This window comes from Anser cygnoides, chromosome 2, assembly GCF_040182565.1.
Source record: "Anser cygnoides isolate HZ-2024a breed goose chromosome 2, Taihu_goose_T2T_genome, whole genome shotgun sequence".
In the NCBI taxonomy this organism is placed as follows: Eukaryota; Metazoa; Chordata; class Aves; order Anseriformes; family Anatidae; genus Anser; species Anser cygnoides.
The window spans coordinates 20,415,026-20,437,791 of NC_089874.1; the positions used below are offsets into that span (position 1 = coordinate 20,415,026).

The 22,766-nt window shown below is 35.5% G+C and overlaps 1 protein-coding gene and 1 long non-coding RNA gene across 15 annotated transcripts in view; one reads left to right on the top strand and one right to left on the bottom strand.

The window, feature by feature from the left end:
* NEBL (nebulette) overlaps positions 1-22,766 on the top strand; it is a 261,505-nt gene that overhangs the window by 203,997 nt on the left and 34,742 nt on the right. For 12 of the 14 annotated variants that reach the window (XM_066991632.1, XM_066991629.1, XM_066991628.1 and 9 more), the window contains 13 exons: positions 853-960; positions 2,193-2,303; positions 5,194-5,304; positions 7,579-7,689; positions 8,337-8,447; positions 8,770-8,880; positions 9,268-9,372; positions 12,454-12,546; positions 16,424-16,516; positions 16,900-16,991; positions 18,827-18,920; positions 21,297-21,401; positions 22,557-22,728. In XM_066991632.1, the coding sequence (XP_066847733.1) occupies positions 853-960; positions 2,193-2,303; positions 5,194-5,304; positions 7,579-7,689; positions 8,337-8,447; positions 8,770-8,880; positions 9,268-9,372; positions 12,454-12,546; positions 16,424-16,516; positions 16,900-16,991; positions 18,827-18,920; positions 21,297-21,401; positions 22,557-22,728 (1,417 nt within the window). The remainder of the gene's footprint in view (positions 1-852; positions 961-2,192; positions 2,304-5,193; positions 5,305-7,578; positions 7,690-8,336; positions 8,448-8,769; positions 8,881-9,267; positions 9,373-12,453; positions 12,547-16,423; positions 16,517-16,899; positions 16,992-18,826; positions 18,921-21,296; positions 21,402-22,556; positions 22,729-22,766) is intronic. The other 2 variants (XM_048061776.2, XM_048061778.2) reach the window with 1 other exon arrangement.
* LOC106030331 (uncharacterized) lies at positions 4,614-7,982 on the bottom strand. The gene is made up of 3 exons (XR_001203688.3): positions 7,810-7,982; positions 5,916-6,136; positions 4,614-4,708 (listed from the first exon to the last, which is right to left on the bottom strand). It is a non-coding gene; the product is annotated as an uncharacterized lncRNA (long non-coding RNA).

Sequence of the window (22,766 nt, forward strand, 5' to 3'; positions counted from 1 at the left end):
TTCTGAATGTTTTTCTCACATTTGGACATCAGGATTCTTGAAGAGACATATACATATTTAAATGACATTACTCATTCTGAATATATTTTAATATTTGCTTTCTTTTATGTCCTGTGTAGAATATTGCACGGTATCACACACTGATTGATTGATTGAGATAAATAATGCGTTTGGCCATGGAGACATACACCGCCTTAATAAATATGAATGAACGAGTCTAGAATCTTCTCCAGGTTGCCAAACAGGGTGTATTTGGTTTGAGAGTTAGCATAAAATTGTATGTTGGTGTCTTAACCCTGTGTACTTCAATGTGATTTTGCCTCTAGCTTTAAGGTCATGGCCACTGGTAGCTGTGAGAGGAAGTTGGAGCAAGACCACACCCTACTGAAGCAGTAGTTTTCTTTCATTTCCCCCTCCCGCAGGTGCAAACAAAAGTGTTTCAGAATGGTACTCCGGAGTCTGAAAGACAGACCCTTGGAGCCTGGCTGTAAAACAGATTTTGTTGTTGTTACAGTAAATGTGTTGTTTTATGGAAACATGACAGGGGATTCTACTGAAAAGCTGCCAACTGTTCAGACATAGGTCACTCAGCAAAAATCATGCAATTCATTAAGGATTGTGATCGGTGCTCCTCACTCCTACTGTCTTCAAAGTTCACCATTTTTAAGTCTGATGTATTGAAGCAAAGGAATAAACTACTCCAGAAAAACTTTCCTTGTCTAGCTGCCTTGTTTCTCCAACAGATTAAATTTGGTAGGAGTCTTTTAAGTCAAAAACCTCTAGGGAACTGTAGCAAGCAATCAGATCACACATTTTCTCTGGTGTTAACAGTACTTATTTTAATTTTTCCAGGTCAAGTACAAAGAGAATTATGAGAAATCTAAAGGCAGATCAATGCTGGAATTTGTGGATACACCCATGTATCAAGTTTCAAAGGAGGCTCAAAAGATGCAAAGTGAGGTTAGTAAAATTTGCTTGAACTAGCAAAATTTAGGTCAACAGAGAGGCTAACAGACGTCTTGTACTTAGGTTAAGAAAATGGATGAAGTAGATCATAAAGGCGCTGTAAACTGAGGATAGGGTAGAAATAGCAGAGTTCTCTTTTCTGTAGTTCAGTTCTTCCTTCAAAACATTTTTTTTGATAAAGGCTGTAGGTGGTAAGACTGGACATACTGTATACTGCATCCCTTTTGAGAATTGGGAAGAAGCTCAAGAGGTCATCTGGATCAGAAATTATTGACTTTTTATGGAACACCCTTTATCTCCTCCCTTGAGAAGGCAGAGATGATACTGGACTGAAAGCTCAGGGAGGAGATCATGAGCAAGGTAGTGCAGGCTTTTTCTCTTCAGGTTAATGGCATGCTGTGGGGGAAAACACCTTAGTGGTCTCTGGGTTGCTCTTTCTGGCTCTGTAGGCTCCTGTTCCCTGTCCGCTTTCGTATCACCAAAGAGAGAGAGCAGTAGGAAGTTTTGCAGAAGCGGGAAACAAGTATGGGTGAAGGACCAAATTCTTTTGCCTTTAATTCCTGTTTTAACAAAGGAGAGTTCTCAGGTGGGAGGGATTGGAGCTGCCAAACCCTGTTCAGACTCATGCTTCAACCGAAATGTGTTCCTGCCTCATCAGCCTGGGAAATCAGCATGGGGGATGAACTGGTCCTGGGCGCCAGGGAAGCATCAGCTATCCTAAGTTAGGCCATATTTTTCAAGCTTTTTCTTAAAAACTTCCAGTGGTGGAGGTTTTGTGAGTTTCTAGGCAATTGAGTCCATTGCTTCACTAGCCATACCAAGACAGTTTTTTCCTGTGTCTCTCTTGCTGCAGTTTGATTCCATTATTCTTCCTGTGTCATGGAAAACTGATGATTTTGTCCTCTTAGAAACTTTAATGTGTTTAAAAGCCAATACTTTGTGTACCATTTGTCTTTTCTGTACTGAACAAATTGTTTTTTTCATAGATCAGCTTAGACACTCTTTGGAAATATCATACTTTTTTTTTTTTTTATCTAAATTGCATGTGTATATAATTGCATCTCTTATAGGTAATCTAAGTAATAAAATGAGTAATAACATTGCTTATTAATGTGATAACTAATTTCTGGCATAGCTCATTTCTGAGTCTGTTTACAGTGCTCTTTCTGAAATATGTTTGGAAATGAGCGTGCATGTACCGCTAATTGTTGTTTTTGCTTCAACAGAAAATGTATCGCAGAGAATTTGAAGAAAGTCTCAAGGGAAAGCCCTCAATGGATTTAGACAAGACCCCAGAGTTCTTGCATATAAAACAAGTCACTAACCTTCTGAAGGAGGTAGACATCTTTTACTTCCCTTTTGTTGTTCTTGTTAAGGTGTAATGAGAAATAACCAGCATCACTGCAAGCTACTGAGTGCTGAACAGCTTATAGTTAACGCTATAGCTAAATATAAAAGCAATGTCATGAATAAAAATTGCGCTATCATTTTATATTCTGAATAGTCTTGTAGTAAGAATTCATACTTTTCGAAGTTTCCTTTATGAACATAATGAAATGATAAAGTTCAGCACACCTGAATCAGAAAAAGAGTTAAATGAACAAATCAGGTGATTACATAGAAAATGGATCGTTGGCAAGACATTCCCTGTGAGGGCCTCAGTTTTGGAATTTGTTCCTCCCCTGTGCTCAAATAGCCCAAAATTGGTGACCTTCCAGGCATGCTGCAAAAGACATCTGTTTGATAGGGTTTTGGAGAGGACCTAGAGTTTGCTTCCCAGATAGATGAAGGGGTGAAAATGAAGGTGTCTGTTGATATCCAGATGGCTGTTTTTCCTTTTGGGTAATTATTTCTAGTTTATGATAGTCTGTTGTAGTTATATGGATGCCTTGAGCTGTGTGCAAGTCACTTTTAACTAATTTAATTCAAATAATTATTTATCACATGTTATGAATGAAAGTTAAGACAACCAAAATTCCATATTACATAATCTGCTTTAAGTAAATTTTGTTAGAAGGAGTGGATTTTCTGTACGCGCATTGTTTCTTTAATATTTGTCCAATGTTCTTCAGTTGCATGTGGCATTATAAATTAAATCACTTTCTTTTCTGTGACTGAGAATCCTTCTATTTTTGGTCTTCTACTTTTTATATTATTAATCAAAACCGTTTTCTTGTTAGGTTTTGAGTATTGGTTAGTACTATACATTAGATTTATTATTTGACCAAACTTAAAGTAAATATATCAGAAAACTCTAAACATAAAATTCATAATTTGAAATGTCAATCTCCTCCATTTGAATTTGGGATCCAACAGTACCTTGTTTATATTTATTGCATTAAGAATTGATTGTTTTGCTATAGCCCAGATGGATGGAATTGAGGATGCAAGAATTAAAACCCCTTGAACCTTGTTCCTTCCTTGCCTTGTTCTTAAAATAGCTTATGCCGGTCTATGCTGTGGGAAGACTTTCCTTTCAGATATTTATTTATTATTCATTCTCTAATAAATAATTTCTATAAGCTTAACTGCCAGATAGACAAGTCCCAGGTTCAGTCCAGTTTATGTAGTATCATTCTGTGCATACAAAACTCTCTTCTATATCTTGTGCACTTGCTGACTAGGGAAAAATGCAAATGCTTGCATTTCATTGAGTTAATCTTGCTGCTTGCTGAGTGTCCGCAGATGTGGATAGTGCATGCATAGTTGCAGATGTGCTGTAAATTTACATCTTTGAAAACTTTCAAGTGTGTTCCCTGCATAGTGCTACATGCAATAAGCTGTTCCCTAATTCTTACCTCCTCAAATTCTACAACTCGTTACTTAGGGAATAAGGCATATCTGTTAGGCAGAGGGGAAGAATAAAAGAAAATGGAAATGGCATTTTAATGCACAAAGGTACAGAATAACTGATTTTATATCCACATTCAAGGAACAGTATCCAAAACCAAAGATTACACAGGTCAAATTAATTATTATCTTTCAAGATTCAGGAAAATAATGCACTTCACAGTCAAGGATGTAGCTCAGTATTTTTGTGTGAAGGTTAATAGTAAATTTTAAATAGATATTGCATCAAACAAGGTGGAGAACCTGGTGTTATTAAAAAATGAATAATTATTATTATAATTATTATTTTTTATGTCAGCTGTGTTTCAGCTAATTCTGTTGCCTTCTCACTACAGAAATTTCTGCAAATATGTTGCATTTTATCACAATAAGAACTTTCTCTGGAACAACATTCACAACTCTGTCAGAAGAGAGAACTGAATTTAATAATTTTAAATTAATGTAAGTTTTCTGCTTGTTGTAGAAGATGCTTCTGATGATAGAGAAGCTTCTTTAAAAAATATCTGGTTTTCTTCTATTTAAACAAAAATTCCTGAGACAATGGTGCCTGCTTCTTATAAAGTCAATACATGATTAAGAGCATTAATTTATGTCTATATAAATTCTTCCAAAAAAGACATTTTCTTCAAATGCATTCTAATTTCCTTGCATTAAACAAACAAACAAACAAATAATACAAACCTGGATGTGGAAAGAGCATTTAAAAATCCTACAAAATGTAAAAGATTTTTCACTTTCACTAGGCTTACATCAGTTTTCTAGGAACTGGAAAGAAGAAGAGGAACCAAATGTCCACAGGCAGATTCTAGTGTGCTTTTAATTTTATACTTAACACTTGAGTACTCTGGAGGCTGCAGCTGCCAAATGTTGATAGATCATATCAATGCAGTGTCTGAGGGGAACAGAAGAGAAATGGTAGAAATATTGCTTCTACATTATAATTTCTCAAACAATCATTTTAACATGTCTTAATACAGTGTTTAGGGCATCCATCCTGATTGTGGTGCCATTAGTGAAAAGGAGGTAAAAATGGGAGCACAGCAGATACTGGTCTGCATAAAAGCAAATGTTACCACAATTAAAATATCTGTAGATAGGCAGCTGAGGCCCCCATACAGCATGGTAGCACTGTGTAGGAGTGGACTATTTATCAGGAGCACAACAGGAAAATACATGGCTATATTAAAATGTTTTCAGTTTTGCAATGTTGTATCTTTAGATTTGATAATTTCCAATTCTATTTTAACTCTGAAACCTTCAGCTAATTCATATTTCATAGAAATTTCAAAGAGACCCTTCAGACATTTAATAAGTGGCATTTCTTTTCAAGATCTTCCATGCAATATTAAATGGAGAAATCTCTCTTTAAATCCTTAGAAAGAGTATAGAAAAGATTTGGAAGAATGGATGAAAGGAAAAGGAATGACAGTGTTTGAAGATACGCCGGATTTGATTAGAGTGAAAAACGCAGCTCAGATACTAAATGAGGTATGTTATGCTAGTCAAGGTTATTGATGTCAGAGAAAGTTCACTCTTTATGGCATACTCTATTGAATATATTCCATTCTTTTAACATAATCTACAATGAAATATGTAAGTATTGAAACTAAGGCTATTTCTGTTTTGGTTTAAGAATATAGAAAAATTCTGGAAAAAAGCTTATGACAAATATTCCAGATTTTCAGGCAATTAAGAGGTCAATGGAAATTGTTAGAGGGGCTAGTAGGCACAGCATTTAAAATTGCATTCGTTTTTCAGTCTACTTGTTTGTTCAACTAGTATGACTAATGGAAAAGGAGTTTGGACTTTCAAAGAAAAGTCAATGAAATAATTTCCAGTTTTTTGAATCTTGTGTCTCTTATTTGAAAACAAATATCAGTAATGACTGTCAGACAACTTTGAAAGAACTTTTATCCAAATGACCTGTTCTACTTCTGAAAACATTTTTTTCCCCAAAAATAGAGCTGCTTCTGAAGAAGTACATTTTCTTGAGCTTGAGGTTCATCCTTTGCAAATAGACAGGTAGAGGCTCCTTCCAGAGCACATTTTTAGAACTGAACTTTGGTATTAATGGTGTTGGGATATGTTCTGGAGGTTACCTGGAAGCACATGTGTGCAGCCTACTCCTATTCTTCAATAGGGAGTGGAAGTGGAAGACTCAGTGACCTATCTACTGTATCTCCATAAGGCCGTCCCGAAGAACTCGTGGCATGATGTGTGCTTGGCAAGACTGCATACTTCCCTGAGCCACAGGTTCCAAAGCTGGTGCCACTCATTATGTGGAAGAGCTTGTCAGGCTGCCTGGGACGCAACAATGGGGCTGGAGGGTGTGGAAAGGAAAGAGGGAATGGGAAAGAAGCTCGTGATCTACCTCACACCTTTTTGAGTGTCATTCTTTAAGAGCAATATATATATTTATATATTTCATATTCCTTTGATGTGTGTATTTATTCACACACACATAAATATATAGCCATAATAACCAGAGGAACTGTTGTGCATAGGGCCAATCAATGTAAACAAGCATAGCTATGCATATAGCTGTAACTCCTTTCCTTGGTGTTTTACACACTAGGAAGCTGGGAGAAAGCATCTGCCATTCCACCTTTAGCAGAGAGGAAGTGAGAGGTAACGTCTTCTCACAGGATAATTTATACTATTTTCATAAAAAATTCGGGAAGTTTGGAATTTTGGAAGTGGGGAGTAGTTTTAGCATGTTTATTTCCACATCAGAGTGAGACAGAGATGGAAGACTGAAAGTATTTCTGCTCTTCTTCTTGTTACTTTATGCTGTAAGTGTTTAGAGCATTGTAATAAATACAAAGGCATTTTTTTTTCCTAAGTAATGTGTAACTTAAAAACAGTTAATGAATGGGAAAATTAAGAATAAGTATTTATTTTGAAAAAAAGTTACACATTTTCCATGAGCAGAGATAAACTATAACAGAAAAAGATATTGCTAGAGCAGAGATAAACTATAACAGAAAAAGATATTGCTATAGTATCAGAAATAGCAGTGTCCAAGAAAATAATATTTTGATGTTTAATTAAAAAATTACAGCTATTGTATATAATATTTCAGTATTACTGAATATATATATTACTGATATTTTAATATCATTTGCTGATGAACAAGAAATACGTCCTCGCTTGGATAAGCTCAAGATGAAATATTCATTTGTTTCCTGGTTATTGGTTATTTATAATTTATACTGTGGGGAAAAAGAAGCAATCATGAATGAGTACAGCCACTTGTCTAATGGCTGTGGTTCAGGAAAGACCTATTAAATGAATAAATTACAACATCTTGTTCTGAAAGTTCACTGGAAACAATTTTGTACAGTATTTGATTTCTACCATGTAGTCTTCATAAATAAAATATTTTCTTAAAAGTAAAATGTGTTTCAATTAGGCTGGCATCAAGTACCAGCTTATTACACTAGGTTTTGCAGAGCTAAACTGCCCCTTTACTTTAGAGGATCATTACAGAAAGCTATATGGACTGATTTCCCCGCCCCCTCCCAAACTGAAAATTCAGTGGTAGTTTTGTACATTCAGTGAATATCTCCTAAAGTTTTTCTCCTGTAGTTTGTTACATGTTATCCTAGCCAAAGCTTGCCAAGACTCTTGAGAGCTGTCACCCTCTACTTGAGATTTTTGATTGAGTCAAAATTATGACTCTTAAATTGTGTCTCTTGCATAAAAATCTACCTGTAACTCTCTGGCTATTGTGAATCTAAAGTATGAAGTTTTACCTTACAGAAACAATATAAGAAGGACCTGGAAACTGAAATTAAAGGGAAAGGCATGCAAGTTGGTCCAGATACTCCTGAGATAAGACGAGCCAAGAAAGCTTCTGAAATTGCAAGCACTGTAAGTTACTGTACATGATGCAAGATTTCAGTCTGGCAGAATGCAACAAATTACTGTCACTGAGAGTTCCACATGACATCCAATCTACACAGTAGGCATACCACAGATTTCTCTAAATACCTGGTCTGTTGAGCTGTGTGGAGTCTAAAAGTTGTGTAGTCCACGTATAGGGAAAGATAAGTGTTCCCAGAGCTTTGACCCTTAATCATGCCTGGCCTAGACTGTATTCAGTGGCGGCAGGCCCTCCTGCTTTTAGGTCTAAATGAGGCTGCTTGTTTTGGTAGGGCCAAACAATAAACAGAGCTAGAATGATGCTAAAGGCATTATGACCTCAGTCTCCCCAAGAATAGATGAGGGATAAAAACTCCTGTCTACATATGCCTCTGATTGTGGCTGCCAAAGTTGGAAAGACACACGGATGTGAAAGGCTACATCGAAGTAAGCAGTCTCTTAAAAGAATGTTTAACCTGGCAGCAGCTATAGCATAGATGTGTTGTAGATAGGTTCTACAAAGATAATGCTGTTGAATCAAAAGTTATTTGGTGTTTCATAGATACTGTTCAGTGAAATTGTACAGAGTAATGTATGAACAATGTTAAGGATTTGGTTGTTGGACATATGAGTAACTCCAATGCTATTATTTTCAGAAGGAATATAAGAAAGACTTGGAGAATGAAATTAAAGGGAAGGGAATGGAAGTGGGCATGGATACCCCTGATATACAACGAGCAAAGAAAGCTTCTGAAATTGTAAGCCAGGTGAGTACAGAATGAATCCGTTAAGATTACTTTTGAAGTGAAACAGAATGAGATGTTAAAGATACTTTTGCTAAAAGGAATAAGCAGTGTGCAGTAAAACAAAACCAACCAACCAAACAAACAAAAAAGCAAACCAAACCAAACCAGAAAAACAGGTTACGGGAATAGAAGCAATTCTTTTGAGGTCTAGTCATTGCTGTCAGAATAGCTTTGAAGACAACGTACAAATAAATGTAGAATTAGTTATGTTGCACACTCAGGGATATGATTTTACTTTGTTTTACATTCCTTTATTTAATTTTAATTTCTTCTATTTTTGCAGAAAGAATATAAAAAGGATCTTGAGACTGAAATTATAGGAAAAGGGATGCAAGTTGGTCCATATACTCCTGAAATACAACGGGTCAAAAGGGCTTCAGAAATAGCAAGCCAGGTAGGCATAGTTCAAAGGATAACTGTTTTAATTTTGTGTAACAGTACTTGACATACATTGCTCAAAATGCTAGCTCTGTAGATACTCTCATACCCATATTAAATTTTTACACTTAGTAAAAATCTTACTGCCTGATTCTTATTTGTATTTAGGCCTATTATGCCATCTAAATTGATTTGAATTGTGTACATCTACTTGCAGGTCTTTTTACATTACCTAAAGGGAAGGAAAAAAAAATAAATATAAGAATATCACAGAGGAGAGAGGTTGAAATAAATCCTGTACAATGCTGTCGAGGTTCATCAGCAATAAGCAATTTTTTGTTGCTGTTTGGTTATTCTCAGCCCTAAGAAGGCAGGAAATGGACGTTTTAAAATTATTTTTCAGAAAATGTACAAAGATGAAGCAGAGAAGATGCTCTGTAACTATTCTGCTGTCCCAGACACTCCAGAGATGGAGAGGATAAAAAGTACTCAGAAAAACATCAGTGCAGTGAGTAACAGTGATTTTCTCTTCACTTGCAACTTTTCAGATATTTTCAGTTTAAATAGGCTCTCTAGTGCCTCAGCATGAAATAGGGAACGTATGAGTAAATGTTCTTTGATCCATTTGCATAATTTTCCTGGCAAAGACTGTATCACTCATTTCTTTCAGTAAAAAAAAAATAATACATTTTTTCTAGGTGTGACACTTATTTTGAATTGCTAAACCACTTTATCACCTTGCCAAGCCACAGTTATTTTTGAATGAAGATTTCTTTTCTTTTTCCATCAAGCCCCAGGAAGTATTTTATTTAAATGTACAAGAAAGCTAAGGCTTGTTACTGTGCATACAGGATTTTTCATCTGTTTCCTATCATATGTACAGAATATCAAGGTTCTAGGATAAAATTAGAACAGAGCAAGTTTCATAAATATGTCTAATTATTTTATGTTACACTGGTTACATTTTTTAAAATTTTATGCTAGATTCAGGTTTCAGTCTGTTCCTATATAAATTATGTGCTTAGATTTCCAAGATTGCCCATTTTGTGATTGTTGCATTCAGTTCCATTTCCTCTATGTGCCCATTAATTCTGCTGTTTGTAATGCTGGCTTTGCTTGTAATATAACAGGGAAGAGAAGATGAAGGGCAAATTTAGCCTCCAGAACATAAGGCTATCCAGTTAGTGTCTGTTTTTCTGGCAGACTAATTATACTAATAAAACCAATGATTTGAGAGAAAGGCATAAAAGTTACTTAAATATTTTATTATTATCTGGCACAGATGTGATTCTTTAGTTTAGAGAGACCCTCAGCTTCACCACTGCATGAGTACAAGGTCCATTCCTTTTCCTCAGAGTTATTTTACCTGGAGCTCTCAGTGCAGCTTCACTAAGAGCCTGCAGGGAGAAAAGCCTCTGAGGCTGCTCTCGGCTGTTCTACCTCTCCTGTAACATCTTCCAGCCATTACCTGCTCTTTTCCTTCCATCAGATGAGAGCAGCTGAAAGCTACGTCTTCCTAATACAAGCTGTTGACAGGCCCATTGGCCCCAATTTTGTTTCTTGTAGTTTGTTGCCTCTTGGTTTTGAATGGAGCTCAGCTGCATAGTGTGAAGGTGGTTGTCACCATTTCTCCTGTCACTGGCATCCTAACATGCTACACCGAAACTCTATGTAATGGAAGGGATCCCAGCTAGTACCTACTGTTCTGCTTTCCTCTCTGCTCCAGTTTTTAATAGCTTTTGGTGGAGTCCTCAGTGGGTCTAAGCAGGGTGGACTCACTATCTGATAGATACCAGGCATATAAAAACCTTCCACTACTTAATTAAGCCTTGACAAGCATCTGATGTATCTGAATCCCTTGGAGCCCTGTAGGCCAGTCTGAGCTTTCAGTGCCAACACTGACAATTACCCTCCTTGTTAGCATTCTTTATAACATAAAATAAAAAAAAAAATACATCTTTGCAGTTGGTTGAGTTTATTTCGTGATCACCATTTTTCTATATCTGAAGTGGATCCTCCAAATGTAGGAAAGCAGTTCATAGGTGGGATTGAATGATCATTTCTTTTCTTTCTCTTCATTCCAATCTTTCAGCACCCTGTGCAATTTAGATTATGAAGGTAAGTTACTTTTTACTAACTCGAGGGAGCAGTCCTCATATAGAAGAAATTAATGACCCTTAATAGGCTTTTGATTTTGGATTTTGTCTCAAGTATTTTTCTGCCTTATGGGACAAAAAAAAGTGGCTAGCTCTGCAGATAAGATCAGTGCTGCTTTTAGCTCACTAGCTCATTTGGCAGATGATTTACAATAGGGTTTTTAATCCACAGTCTTCTCTTTCATAGAAAAATTCCTTGCTCCGGTATTTTTTACCACTCCCTTCTTGGTAGCATAGAAAAGTGTATTTTAGGTCAGTCCACTTAGTAAATCTTTCTAACTTCTACTGACATGTTTGTGCAGAAGAATTTTCAAGTTCTTACTCATAAGCTGTCTCTGTTCTCACATGGTAAAACAAAATTCTAAATTGTTAAAGGTTTTCTGAATATTTGAAAAAATACGTACATAAATAATTCACTCTCCTCTAGAACACTTGGCAATACTGGTCACCCTAGTTTACACAGGTCTTCAAGGAAGTAAGAAAAATTATGTTTTATTGTTTAGGGTTTGAGAGAAATAAAATTTAAAAAGTAGTTAAATAAATCTTTGTTTAAGAAAAGCAGAAATAATATATTGTAAAGGTTTTTTTTTTTTTTTAAAAAAAAAACTCCAGGATAGACTTGTTTTTAAATTACCAGCCTGGAAATACAAATAAAACTTCTTTACAAGTTTTGCATTTTGAACTGGTGCTTCATGGTTATTTAAATTACAGCCACATTTGGAATTTGTGGAGCAGTTATTTACTGTCTCCTTCAGTAGCTCTGAATGATTTATTCTACTGTTGTGCTTTGTATTTTATCCTTTATTGAAACAATTGAAATAGAGATCTAGAAATGTGTTTCTTTTCAGAAGTGAGCTTTGTTTGTAGATGCAGTCCTCAGCTTTCTGGCTTGAAACCAGAAGTTAAAAATTGCATGACTTGGATTACAGCTCTGGCTCTTCTGGTTATTTAATCATGAATATGTCAATTTTCTAGTTTGTTAAATTAGAAATAATTTTATCTATTCAAATCTCAGAGCATTTTAAGATCTGAAGATTAAAAGCAATTCAAATCTTGCATGTACATGCACGTTCAATTAAATTGAAATCAGTGAGATTACTCAAGCATAAAGTTGCATTTTTAAATGTTTATAGATTATGATCTAAATTTTAATATTATTTCCACAGATAAAGCTATCATTACAAATACTTACAAATATCTGAGGTCATTCTAAAGGATGATAATAGATTGTCTGGTTTACAGTTGAAAACAAACAACGTTATTACAGCTATTGATAATTGGTCTGATTTATGAAAAATTAAAGTATTTGCTTTCTTGGCAAGATTTACAGCCAGATCAATTTGAAACTTGGAAAACTGCCCAGCCCTTTTATGAGAACTTGTACTTGCAATGCTAACAGTCTTATAATTACTTTTTCTTTTGGGGAAATGAAGGTGTTTTATAAGAAGGAAGTAGGAGCTGGCACAGCTGTAAAAGAGACTCCAGAGATTGAAAGAGTAAAGAAAAATCAACAGAATATTAGTTCGGTAAGTGCTATTAACATTAATTATTCTTACATGAGTAAATGGTCGTTCTTTTTTTTTTTTTTTTTTAAATCCTTTTGTTTACTAAAAATTCTGCATCTTAATATTACACATCTCATTCAAATACCACTCCACTGGATTTTGGATATAAAGCTCCATTCTAGTGGTGTTCTTCTGAGTCCAAAGGTAGAGTTTCAAACTGAAGCATGATAAAATATAGGAAAAAAACTTTTAACTAAATATTTGAGGAAAGAATTTTGTTTTTCAAGAGTGAGAAACATGAAATATATTTCCTGATATGACAGACTGAGCTGCAGTCATAATTTGCAATTTAGAAAAATATCATATGACAAAAAGAAAATCTTTAAAGTTGCTGTAATCTGCATGTATTACACACCATTTGTTACAATTTGCACTTCAGGAGAAAAATGGATGTCCAGAATCAAGCTACATGAGAAGGTGGAGTGTCTATGCCTCTATATGTGCTGATGATAGGTTGATCTGTGGCCCTGATGAAACCAGTTCTGAAATAGTATTGTTTGTCTGTGGATGACCAATGTTTCTGGCACTTTAGTGGTCAACTAAAAGTAAAATATCGAAATGAGAGTTTTCAACAAGTAGGACATGTTCTTTTGGTAACATGGCAATTACATGGCAAAGCTTGGGGGAAAAAGGAAAAGTAACTGTTGAGCAAGAAAACAGTCATAATGGCATTGTTCAGTTTTGTTATGGAGTCTGTTGTTTCTGTTATGATGTTTCTGATCATTATAAAATTTTAAAAAAAGAGTTTGAAAGTAACACATACAAATGACACTAGATAGTGTTTAAATATTATCTGAAATCCAAATTAAGGACTTGGTACACCTATTTTAGTATAATTTCCTTGTTAAATACTGCATTTCCCAACAAAATAAGGCCAGGTAGGGAGTTTCGATAAGATTTTGAAAAATAACATTTTCCCTGGAATTTTTCTCTGCTCAATCACTTTTCATTTTTTATTTTTATTTTGAGTCACTGTGCAATTTATAGATTCAGTGCAAGATATCATATTTTGAAATAGTTTTTCTGGTTGTAAAGCTGTTGGTTGTGTTTGTTTATTTTCTTTTTAATGAGGGTGATTTTGTTCTTATTTTTCTTCTGCAAATGTGTTTCTTTTCTTTCCCCTCCTCCCCTTTCCCACCTCCCCTTTGCCCTTTCTTTTTTTTCCCTTTCCTTTTTCCCCCTTCCCCTTCTGCCAGATTTGAAATGGTGTTCTAGAAACAGAAACCTTTCCAGTTGCCTCAGCCATATATTTTGAGAGTAGTCACACACACACACATTCACGCAGACAGAGGCTTATTAGGGGTAATCTTACTCTAATGTTTTTTACTCAGTACCCTTCAAAGTAAAATGGAAAAATGGTATGCAGTGCTCTTGCTGTTTTAGAAATCCTAAACAATGGTGATGAGAGGAATATGAAAGATGGATCAGTATGCTAGTAAACACACTTAAACAAAAGTATATCAAGAGAAACATAAAATATGTTAGTGGTTGTAGTGGTAGCCAAGCGGTTTAGTACCATGGCCTTTACCTTGCTAGTCTATGTGAAGAGCTAATATTTTACAAAATGTATTTTATTGCATGTAGTGTGCTTATGATTACTTAAGTCTTGTACAGTAATTATTAAAAGGGTAGAATGCCAAATTTGAAGGCAATGTGAAAAAAACTTTTAAAGTATTTGTCACTAAGAGGGAAATTATTGTATGGTGTAATTTACAGGAGCCCCAAAGGAAGTAATTGGTAAATTACACCAATTTACACTCTATTAGATTTGAACATCTTACAAGTATCTTTGAATTTAGCCAGAAGGACTTAGGACAGCTTTAAAACTGTTGTGCTAGATGAAACTTTGTGTAATTTGATGTATATCAACAGTGCAAAAAACCCCAAGTAAATCAGAAAAAACAGACCAAAATAACAGTCACCCTGCAATCAAACCATGCAAAAAAAAGTCCATTGCAACATGTCATCAAATTTTTCAAGGTTACATCTATTGGAGACAAATCTCAGAATAGTCTGTTTTCACATCCTAAAAAATTTCACATCCTAAAAAACAAGGTGGTGGCAGCCAACATAGCTGATCTAATCTCACCTGTTGTGAAGAGTAGGTAGGATGAGTCAGTCTCCAAAATAGTTGGAGTGAAGATCTCACAAAACTTTACAAGCAAGCATCACACCCATGGACAATATAACTGAATTTGAACCAAGAAGCTACAAATAACTAAGAGGTTTTTTAAAAAAATCTTCTTTATATTGAGGAACAGGAAGGTCTGGACACAGCACTAGAAAGAAGGTTTTGGGGGAAAGATTGTAATTGTGTCTTTGCTTGTGTGAAATCCATGAGGAAACTCCTGTGATATGTCACTCAGCACCAAAAAGGTTGGAGCCTGACTAAAACTCAAGCAGTTGAAGCATTTAAGGACTAACACTGCCAATTTTTAAGCTTACCTAATAGTCTCTATTAAAAGACCCTGTTTTCAGTAGTTTAATACTTCTGCCAGTCCTTAACCGTCTGGACTGAAATTTTCCATTTCTGGTCTGTGCTTTGGGCTGTTTTTGTTTTATTTATTTAATAATTTATTTATAAATTTCAGCCAAAGTGGCTTCCAAGAATGACCCCAGAGAAAAACAAGTTATTTTGTCCATGTTTAAAAAAAAAAAAAAAAATTGGCTTCCTCCAGCAGTAGCATGCCTTGGAGCAGAGAGTTGAAAATTAGCAAGTGGCATTTGGTACAATGGATTTGGGGGAAAAAAACCAAACAAACAAACACAAAAAGACCAGGGGTGAGGAACTGAAAGTATAGAAGGGCTTGGCCACAGACAAAATGGAGAGGTCAAAGGTGGTGAAGGATGGGCAGAATGGTGTGCTCGTGTGCATGGGTGCATCCTTCCAGGGGTTAAACTGAACCCAGGGTAGTTTAGACTCATTACTTCCTTGCTGTCAGCATGTGTCTGTGATACAAAATGTTCAAGTATTTTCCATTAGTCAAAATATTTTTCATTTCTTTAATGATGGTGTCCACAGTGGTACTGAATACTGGACAGGTGTTTAGTAACAGACTAAGAAAAAGACACTGCACTAATTTGTCCAAGATGGCCCTGTTGGATAGCATATAGAAAACCAGAAAATATGACATCTTTCTTTTTAGTACCATGTACACCTACCTCACAACTCTTTCTCACCTGATTGAATCCAAACTTTGGTACATATAGAGTATAATTGAAGAAATTCTTCTAGTTCTGTGTGTCTTTCAAACTATGGAGTCTAACATATCCAAACATACTGCTGTTCAGAATAGATGTGGCAAAACATCAGTAAATATGACAGCATCTTCAAAGGTATCATCCATCCAAACATCTGCATTCTCCATAACGTGTCCGTGTATGTTTTCAGAGAACTTCAACCGAACTTCAGGCCATCCACCCTTATGAGGACACATTTCTGAAATGTTTGGTTTCTGTAATGGACTAATAGATTCCTATGTAAGACAATACAAGGCCAAATCATTGTCAGAGTGATGCAGATCTCCAAGCAGTATATGCAGCATCAATTATAAACATAGCCACAATCTGATGTGATATAAGTTTATGCTGTAACAGTTTTAGGATACAAGGCTTTTTATATGCACTCTGTGCTGCATCTTATCAAATAAGAATCGTCTGAGACCCTAGTAGTCTGTGTCAGAAATTAAATATAACTGTTCCTGTTCAGGTCAGCAGTGTTGGTAGGTCTGGTCTAGCTGTGTGGTACGTGCAAGGGACAGATTATAAAACTTTTGTTGTGGTTGAGTACTTGTCTATATCTTTGAGTTGCTAATATTTTATAATATTTGTTGTGCAGATTAAATATAAAGAAGAAATTCAGCATGCAACAGCTATTTCTGATCCACCTGAACTAAGAAGAGTCAAGGAAAACCAGAAGAATATAAGCAATGTGTGCCCCATTTTCATTGCTTGCAGTCTTTGCTGTGTTAAATGTGTTTGTGCCTCTGTGAATATATCTGTGATGTTTGTGCTAGTTCCTGTTTGCTCACAAAGACTAATCAATTAATGGTAAGAAGATAACTCTTTAGCCTTGCACTTTGATTAACATCATTGAGAATGAAGTATTCCTGCTGAAGTATAAGTTGTTTACCTCTGAAATAGAGGAACTGCAAGAGAGGTTGAGTACTAAGTGTCATGAAGAAAGATGAGTGTGTTTACTAAGGAATAATATTTTCCAGCAAAATGCAGTGTGCTCTTTGATGATTTCTAACACACTGCTGTATTTCTGTTACTTGGAAGTCTCTGTGTAATATCTTATGCCATGTTCACTAGGTTCAGTACAAAGAACAGCTCTGCAAGGCTACACCTGTGAGTGTCACCCCGGAGATTGAAAGAGTCAAGAGGAATCAAGAGAATGTCAGCATGGGAAGTTACTCTTATTTGATCTTTTGTATAAATGCTGCGTGCAGACGATGAGTAAGAAGTTCTGTCTGTTCCCTTTCTTTAGTTAGGCGTGGGCCTAACTAAATGGAAGTACCTGAAAACTCTCTTTAAGGAAGCAATTAGAAAAGCCATTGCTTGGTTCAGAAAATGGCATGTAAAGCAGCGCATACTCAATTAAATAAATGGCTGCAATTTTTTGAAACTTTATTCTCTGTCTTGGATATTTGCAGGAAACCTTAACTTATTTTTTTATATATACATTTTTAAAACAATATTTTTTTTTCTGGCTTTCCTTTTTTTTCCCTTTAATTAAAATAAATAAATTAAAAAAAGGCTACAGTTGGACTAAAACTCCAGCTCTCTTGCCTCTCTTTCTGGCTCCTCAGTAACTTTCCTATCAGAGTTTATTTAATGGCTGAAATAATCATTAGAAAGTCATGCTGTTGGTAGGAGCATGTGGAAGAAGGTAAGGAATTTTGGAATTCAGTGTTGCCTTCTTGCATTGTTGCCTTCTTGCATTGTTGAAGTTGTACCTTGTTACTGAGTCTTTCTCCTTGCTGGGACTTCTGTTGACATCCATATTTCATGGGTCCACAAATAGCTACAGTGTTTCCCTAGGATGTTTTCACCCATGTTCCCCAAATTAATTCTGAGCTACAATTTTCAAAAGAGTGTCCCTCTAAATTAAGTGTATGCTATTTATTTACAGGTTGCTGTTGATGCATCTAGTTCCCCTAAAATGCACACTGTTCAAACAAACCTGTTTTACCAAGTGATCATTATGCCTTTGCAAATGTCAGTTTGTAAGTTTTAATCCATTTGGTAGTTTACCATCACTTTTATAAGACACTAATTTTTCAGCTGGAATATGTTGATGTGGACAGTTGATGTGTTGTGTGGGAAGACAATTGCTTGGACGTTGTTAATGCCACAGTGCAATGCAGAATTATTAGCATAATGTATCAGCTCAGTTATTCTTACCACACAAAAGCAAGAACTCACTCACAAACACATGCACACACATAAAAAAGAGATTTTTATGGAAACACTTTTTCTTCATAAAACTGTTGATTGGCATAAATCATCCAAGAATCTCTGATTATTTACTAAATATGCACCATATTAGACTTCCCTGTATTTGGGGCCAAGATTAACAGACTGATTGGTCTGTCGATGCCACATCTATCCTCTTTAGATACTGATCTGTCTTCAGTGTCCATTCGTTTAATGCATCATTGCTACTAGAGTAATTTGTAAAGAAGTGATAGAGGGGATAGATATTCCTAAGCTGAAAAGTACATTTAAATAAACACACGGTGAAATACAGATGGTTGGAATCAGTTTACAGTCCAGATGTATTGCACCCACTGTGTTTAATCACATTTGAATATACAAAGTATACAAATTAGAATGTAGGTGTTATTCTTACGGAATTTGTGTATGTGTGTAGAAATAAGCATTTACAGTGGGCATTGCTGAAATTCATTTTTTTCATTTGCTCTGCTTCCCTTATTTATAGTTTACCCCATTCTGAATATATTTCTCTGTACTGCCAAAGACCCGTGTGGTAAATGTCAAGATGTTGTGTGCGTATGTGTGTATATATTCACACAAATGCATTAATAAGAGGACTTTACGGAAAGAATTCAAGGTTATGCTTCAAAAATCAAGTTTTATAAGCTTTAATAAACTTCAAATGCATTTTAGCTTTTCATTTGTTTCCTGGGTGACCTTTTGAATCATACATTTTAATGTAATACAATGTGATACTGCTTTAGCTGGCATAGTATGTACCATTTTATCCTGTTAAATAATAGGTTCACTACAGAGAGCAGCCTGGCAAAGCTACTGCTGTGAGTGTCACTCCTGAGATAGAGAGAGTCAAGAAGAATCAAGACAATATCAGCTCGGCAAGTTGTTTGAATCTTTTTGTCATTTATATTTTCTGTCACTGTAGGAATATAACAAGGATATGTCTTCCCATTTAGATTTGATGTGTCAAATGAATCCAACTGCATCATCCTCTGAATGATTTTTTTTTTTTGTCCTTTGAATACATGACTGCACATATGGGCAACAAAAATATTCAGACTTGTGGTTATTCTTATAAAAAAAATGTAAGAGGTCAGTTCAAAAACCTTTGTCTCTTGTTACTAAGTTTCAGTTGCTAGATTTTAGGAGTAAATTATGGGAAATGGCAAAGGAAATGATATTTTAACTTTAGTGCAGATTTTTTTTTTCTGTGCGTGTGTGATTCAGAGCATGGAAGTATATCCATTCCACTCTGGAACGTGCCACCTAATTAAGAGCAGAGTAGTCCTAAATAGATCCTATTATTAATCACTGAAGGGTAAGATACTATATTAATCTTGGCTTTTTTTTGATAATACTTGCCTTTGGAGGCATGGGGGGGAGAGGTGCATTCATTGTCACACAGTAGTGTAAGGAGCAGAAGACAGTACTAATAAGGAGCAAGGAAGAAGTCAAAGCAGCACAGTGAAGTAAAGGACCAGACTAGTTCTGTTACAGTCTGTGTTCTCAACACTGAAACATCAGTGGTGAAACCCCTACAGATAGTAAGTAGAACAGGCTTCCATGCAGAACCACTGTCTCAAGGTGGCAGAAGAGAATGCATAGTAGTGAATACTTTAGAACTGACTGTATGGGTAAAGAATAAAGTACCTCTTGTTTATCAAAAGATTTGTTTAAGGACAAAGAATCTGAACTTCTAAGTGACTTCATATGTCTTAAGTATGTTCTTAAAATGCTCATGCATATTTACCAATTAGTAAATTGTCAATTATTTTTGAGGTACATTGTTAAAAATAAGAGGGAAACTTCCCAACCACTGTCCAATTTAAATAAAGATTTCATTTCTTAAAAATAAGCTTTTTTCCAATTGACTGCTTCACTTTGTTTCTCAAGATTTACAGGGATAAATACTCACCTATGTTAATGACCAGTGGCTGAAAAAAATAAACTATGTTGGCTGTAATTGTTCTGTCCAGAGACTGCTGTATAAAGCATTCAAAAACTGAATATATTTACTGAGAAAACTAATTGTTTAATTAAGGCTTTTAAGAATGTGCAGTACTATGTATATCTGTTTCTCTGTGCATTACTCCAAGGCTCATATTTTCAAAGGTGTGCTTTGCTTAGCTGATATGTAATTTTAAGGGGGAGTTAGGCAATCTGAATTTTTTTTATGAGGATCTGGTACCAATGTACTCACTAATATATTCATTAAATTTTGAAAATTGACTTGGTTTTTCTCTGACAAATGGGCATTGAAATAGTTTTGCACAACTGATTTCAGGAGTAATAGTTTGACTGTGAATGTGTATGTAAATCTAAAATATTTACTAACATTCAATACACAGGTTACAAGTACGAAGTAGGAGCTAACAGAGACTGTTAATTAAACAAAGACACAAAAAGACAGTGAAGTTTATACTGTAAGATTCACACTGAACCAGAAGAAAATGCAAAGGTGTATTCTTCTGGGCAAGTAGAACCAACTACTTTTTATGGTTTATAAATTTAAGTGTCCCCCCCCCCCCCAGGTAATTAACTTTGCTTCTATACTTCTAGTACAAGTCTGTAAAATGCCACAGAAGAAGCTAATTGAGAGAAATGCGACATAGGAGGTTTTGTACTTACTGCTGCACAAAACACAGAGTCCAAATATTCTCATTGAAAACAATATAGCACATTCAGATTTGTCCCAGACATTGTTTTTGTGCTACTAGCAAAAGGCAGCTTCCAAACAGGAATAAGAAGGCTGCCAAAGCAATACCCTGCTCATAACAGTTGAATTCCCTAGGGTCCTAGGGGTTCTTACGCTAATCCCAACCTGGAAGCAGACTGAGGACAGAATCTGTGTCTGCCTGTGTTGTCATCAGCCACAAAAATATGTTTTAAAGATGTCCAAGAGAAGTCACAGTGGTATTTTATTATTATGTTGACCCTAACTAATAACCAGTTAATTGTTGATAAATGAGTTATTTCACTTACCAGCCTTAAAACAGTCAAGTATTTCAGCTTTCGGGTAACGATGATTTTTTTGACTGATTGATGGAATAAACATGTCCTTTGGCCTTATCAATACAGTAGCCCATCTGTATCCTCCCTCTGAAATAAGGTCACTAGAAAATGAGTGTAAAGAAAGAAAACAGAAGAATTCTGGGCATTATGATTTGGAAAAGATGCTTTTGCATAGTGTGGTTCTCACCATACCTTCTACTGTAAACAAAACCTTCATGTATGTTGTTGTTGCTGTTTTGCAGGTGAAGTACAGCAGTGATCAGAGGCAGATGAAAGGTAGACGTAGTGTGATTCTAGACACACCTGAGCTAAGGCATGTCAAAGAAACACAAAACAACATCTCAATGGTAGGGTACTTTCTTCTTATAACTAGAATATACTAAGGAATGGCACTTGACTTCCACTGGATTTTGCCTTCCATTAATATAGGTAACTAATGAAACTCTCTGCTCAAGTATGGAAAGAATATTTTCTTCTTATGCCTGTTGAGGGAGTGTTTGCTAACTGCATACGACTGTAATGAACATTTTCAAAATACTAATAAACAGTTTTCTAACAGTTAAATGTCTGTTCTTTTGTTGTTGTTGTTGTTTTTGTTTCTTTAAAAAACAAACTCATTTGAGCATCACACAGTTTGACTGGATTAGGTGACACACTTCACCATGTGCCTGTGCACGTTCCTAGTTTCTGCGTGACTTTTGTTCTTGGAATGAGTTTTGTGTGCATCTGCTTGTGTGAGAATGTTTGTCAATTTTAAATCTTTGATGATTAAGACTAAAAAAGTAAATATGCATAATCGGGGGTACTACCTTTATAACTCTTACTAATACTGGTTTTGTTCCAACACTTGGTTATATAACACTATGCCCTAACGTCTTTGTTTTTCTTTTATTTTTTTTTCTTTCTTTCTTTTGATTTTTTGAAAGCAGGCTGCTTAGAATAAGTGCAATTTTTATTCCTAAAAACCTTTGTTTAAAGCCAACTGGCATATGATAAAATAAAAGGGCAAAAAAGTACCTGAGTACCTTTTTTATGAATCTGTGCATAGCATCAAAATTTGCTGTGAATGAAAATACTTGTGTTCTTAAGAACTATACTGCTGGAACATTTTTACTGACAGATGTAGTTGTCTACATCACCAGACAGATGTCCTATCTCAGAGAAGGGGATGGATCAGATGACCTCCTGAGGGCTTTTCCTGTTATACTCAATGATTTATGTGACTACAAGATGATACTTTGCTGCTTGAGTAAATGTCTAATTCAGTGGCAATGTAAAACAAATGCAAAAATGATAATAAAATATCAAGAAATCAGGTCAGGGAGACAAGCTGGATGGCCTGCTGAGTCTCTTCTACCTCATATGTAGTGCAATTCTATTATGGTGCAAAACCCAAAGAATATAAGTGCTTAAAGCAAACAGTTATGCATTCTTGCACAGACTAACCATTTGCTGTCAATCGCAGCTTGGGGAATAATGTAATTCTTATTTTATTTTCCTAGGTAAAATACCATGAAGATTTTGAGAAGACAAAAGGCAGAGGCTTCACCCCAGTGGTAGATGATCCTGTAACAGAGCGGGTGCGGAAAAACACCCAAGTTGTGAGTGATGCAGCATATAAGGGTGTGCACCCACATATAGTTGAAATGGATAGAAGACCTGGAATAATTGTTGGTAAGTTGTTAAATAATGTTGCTATCCGAAACACTGTG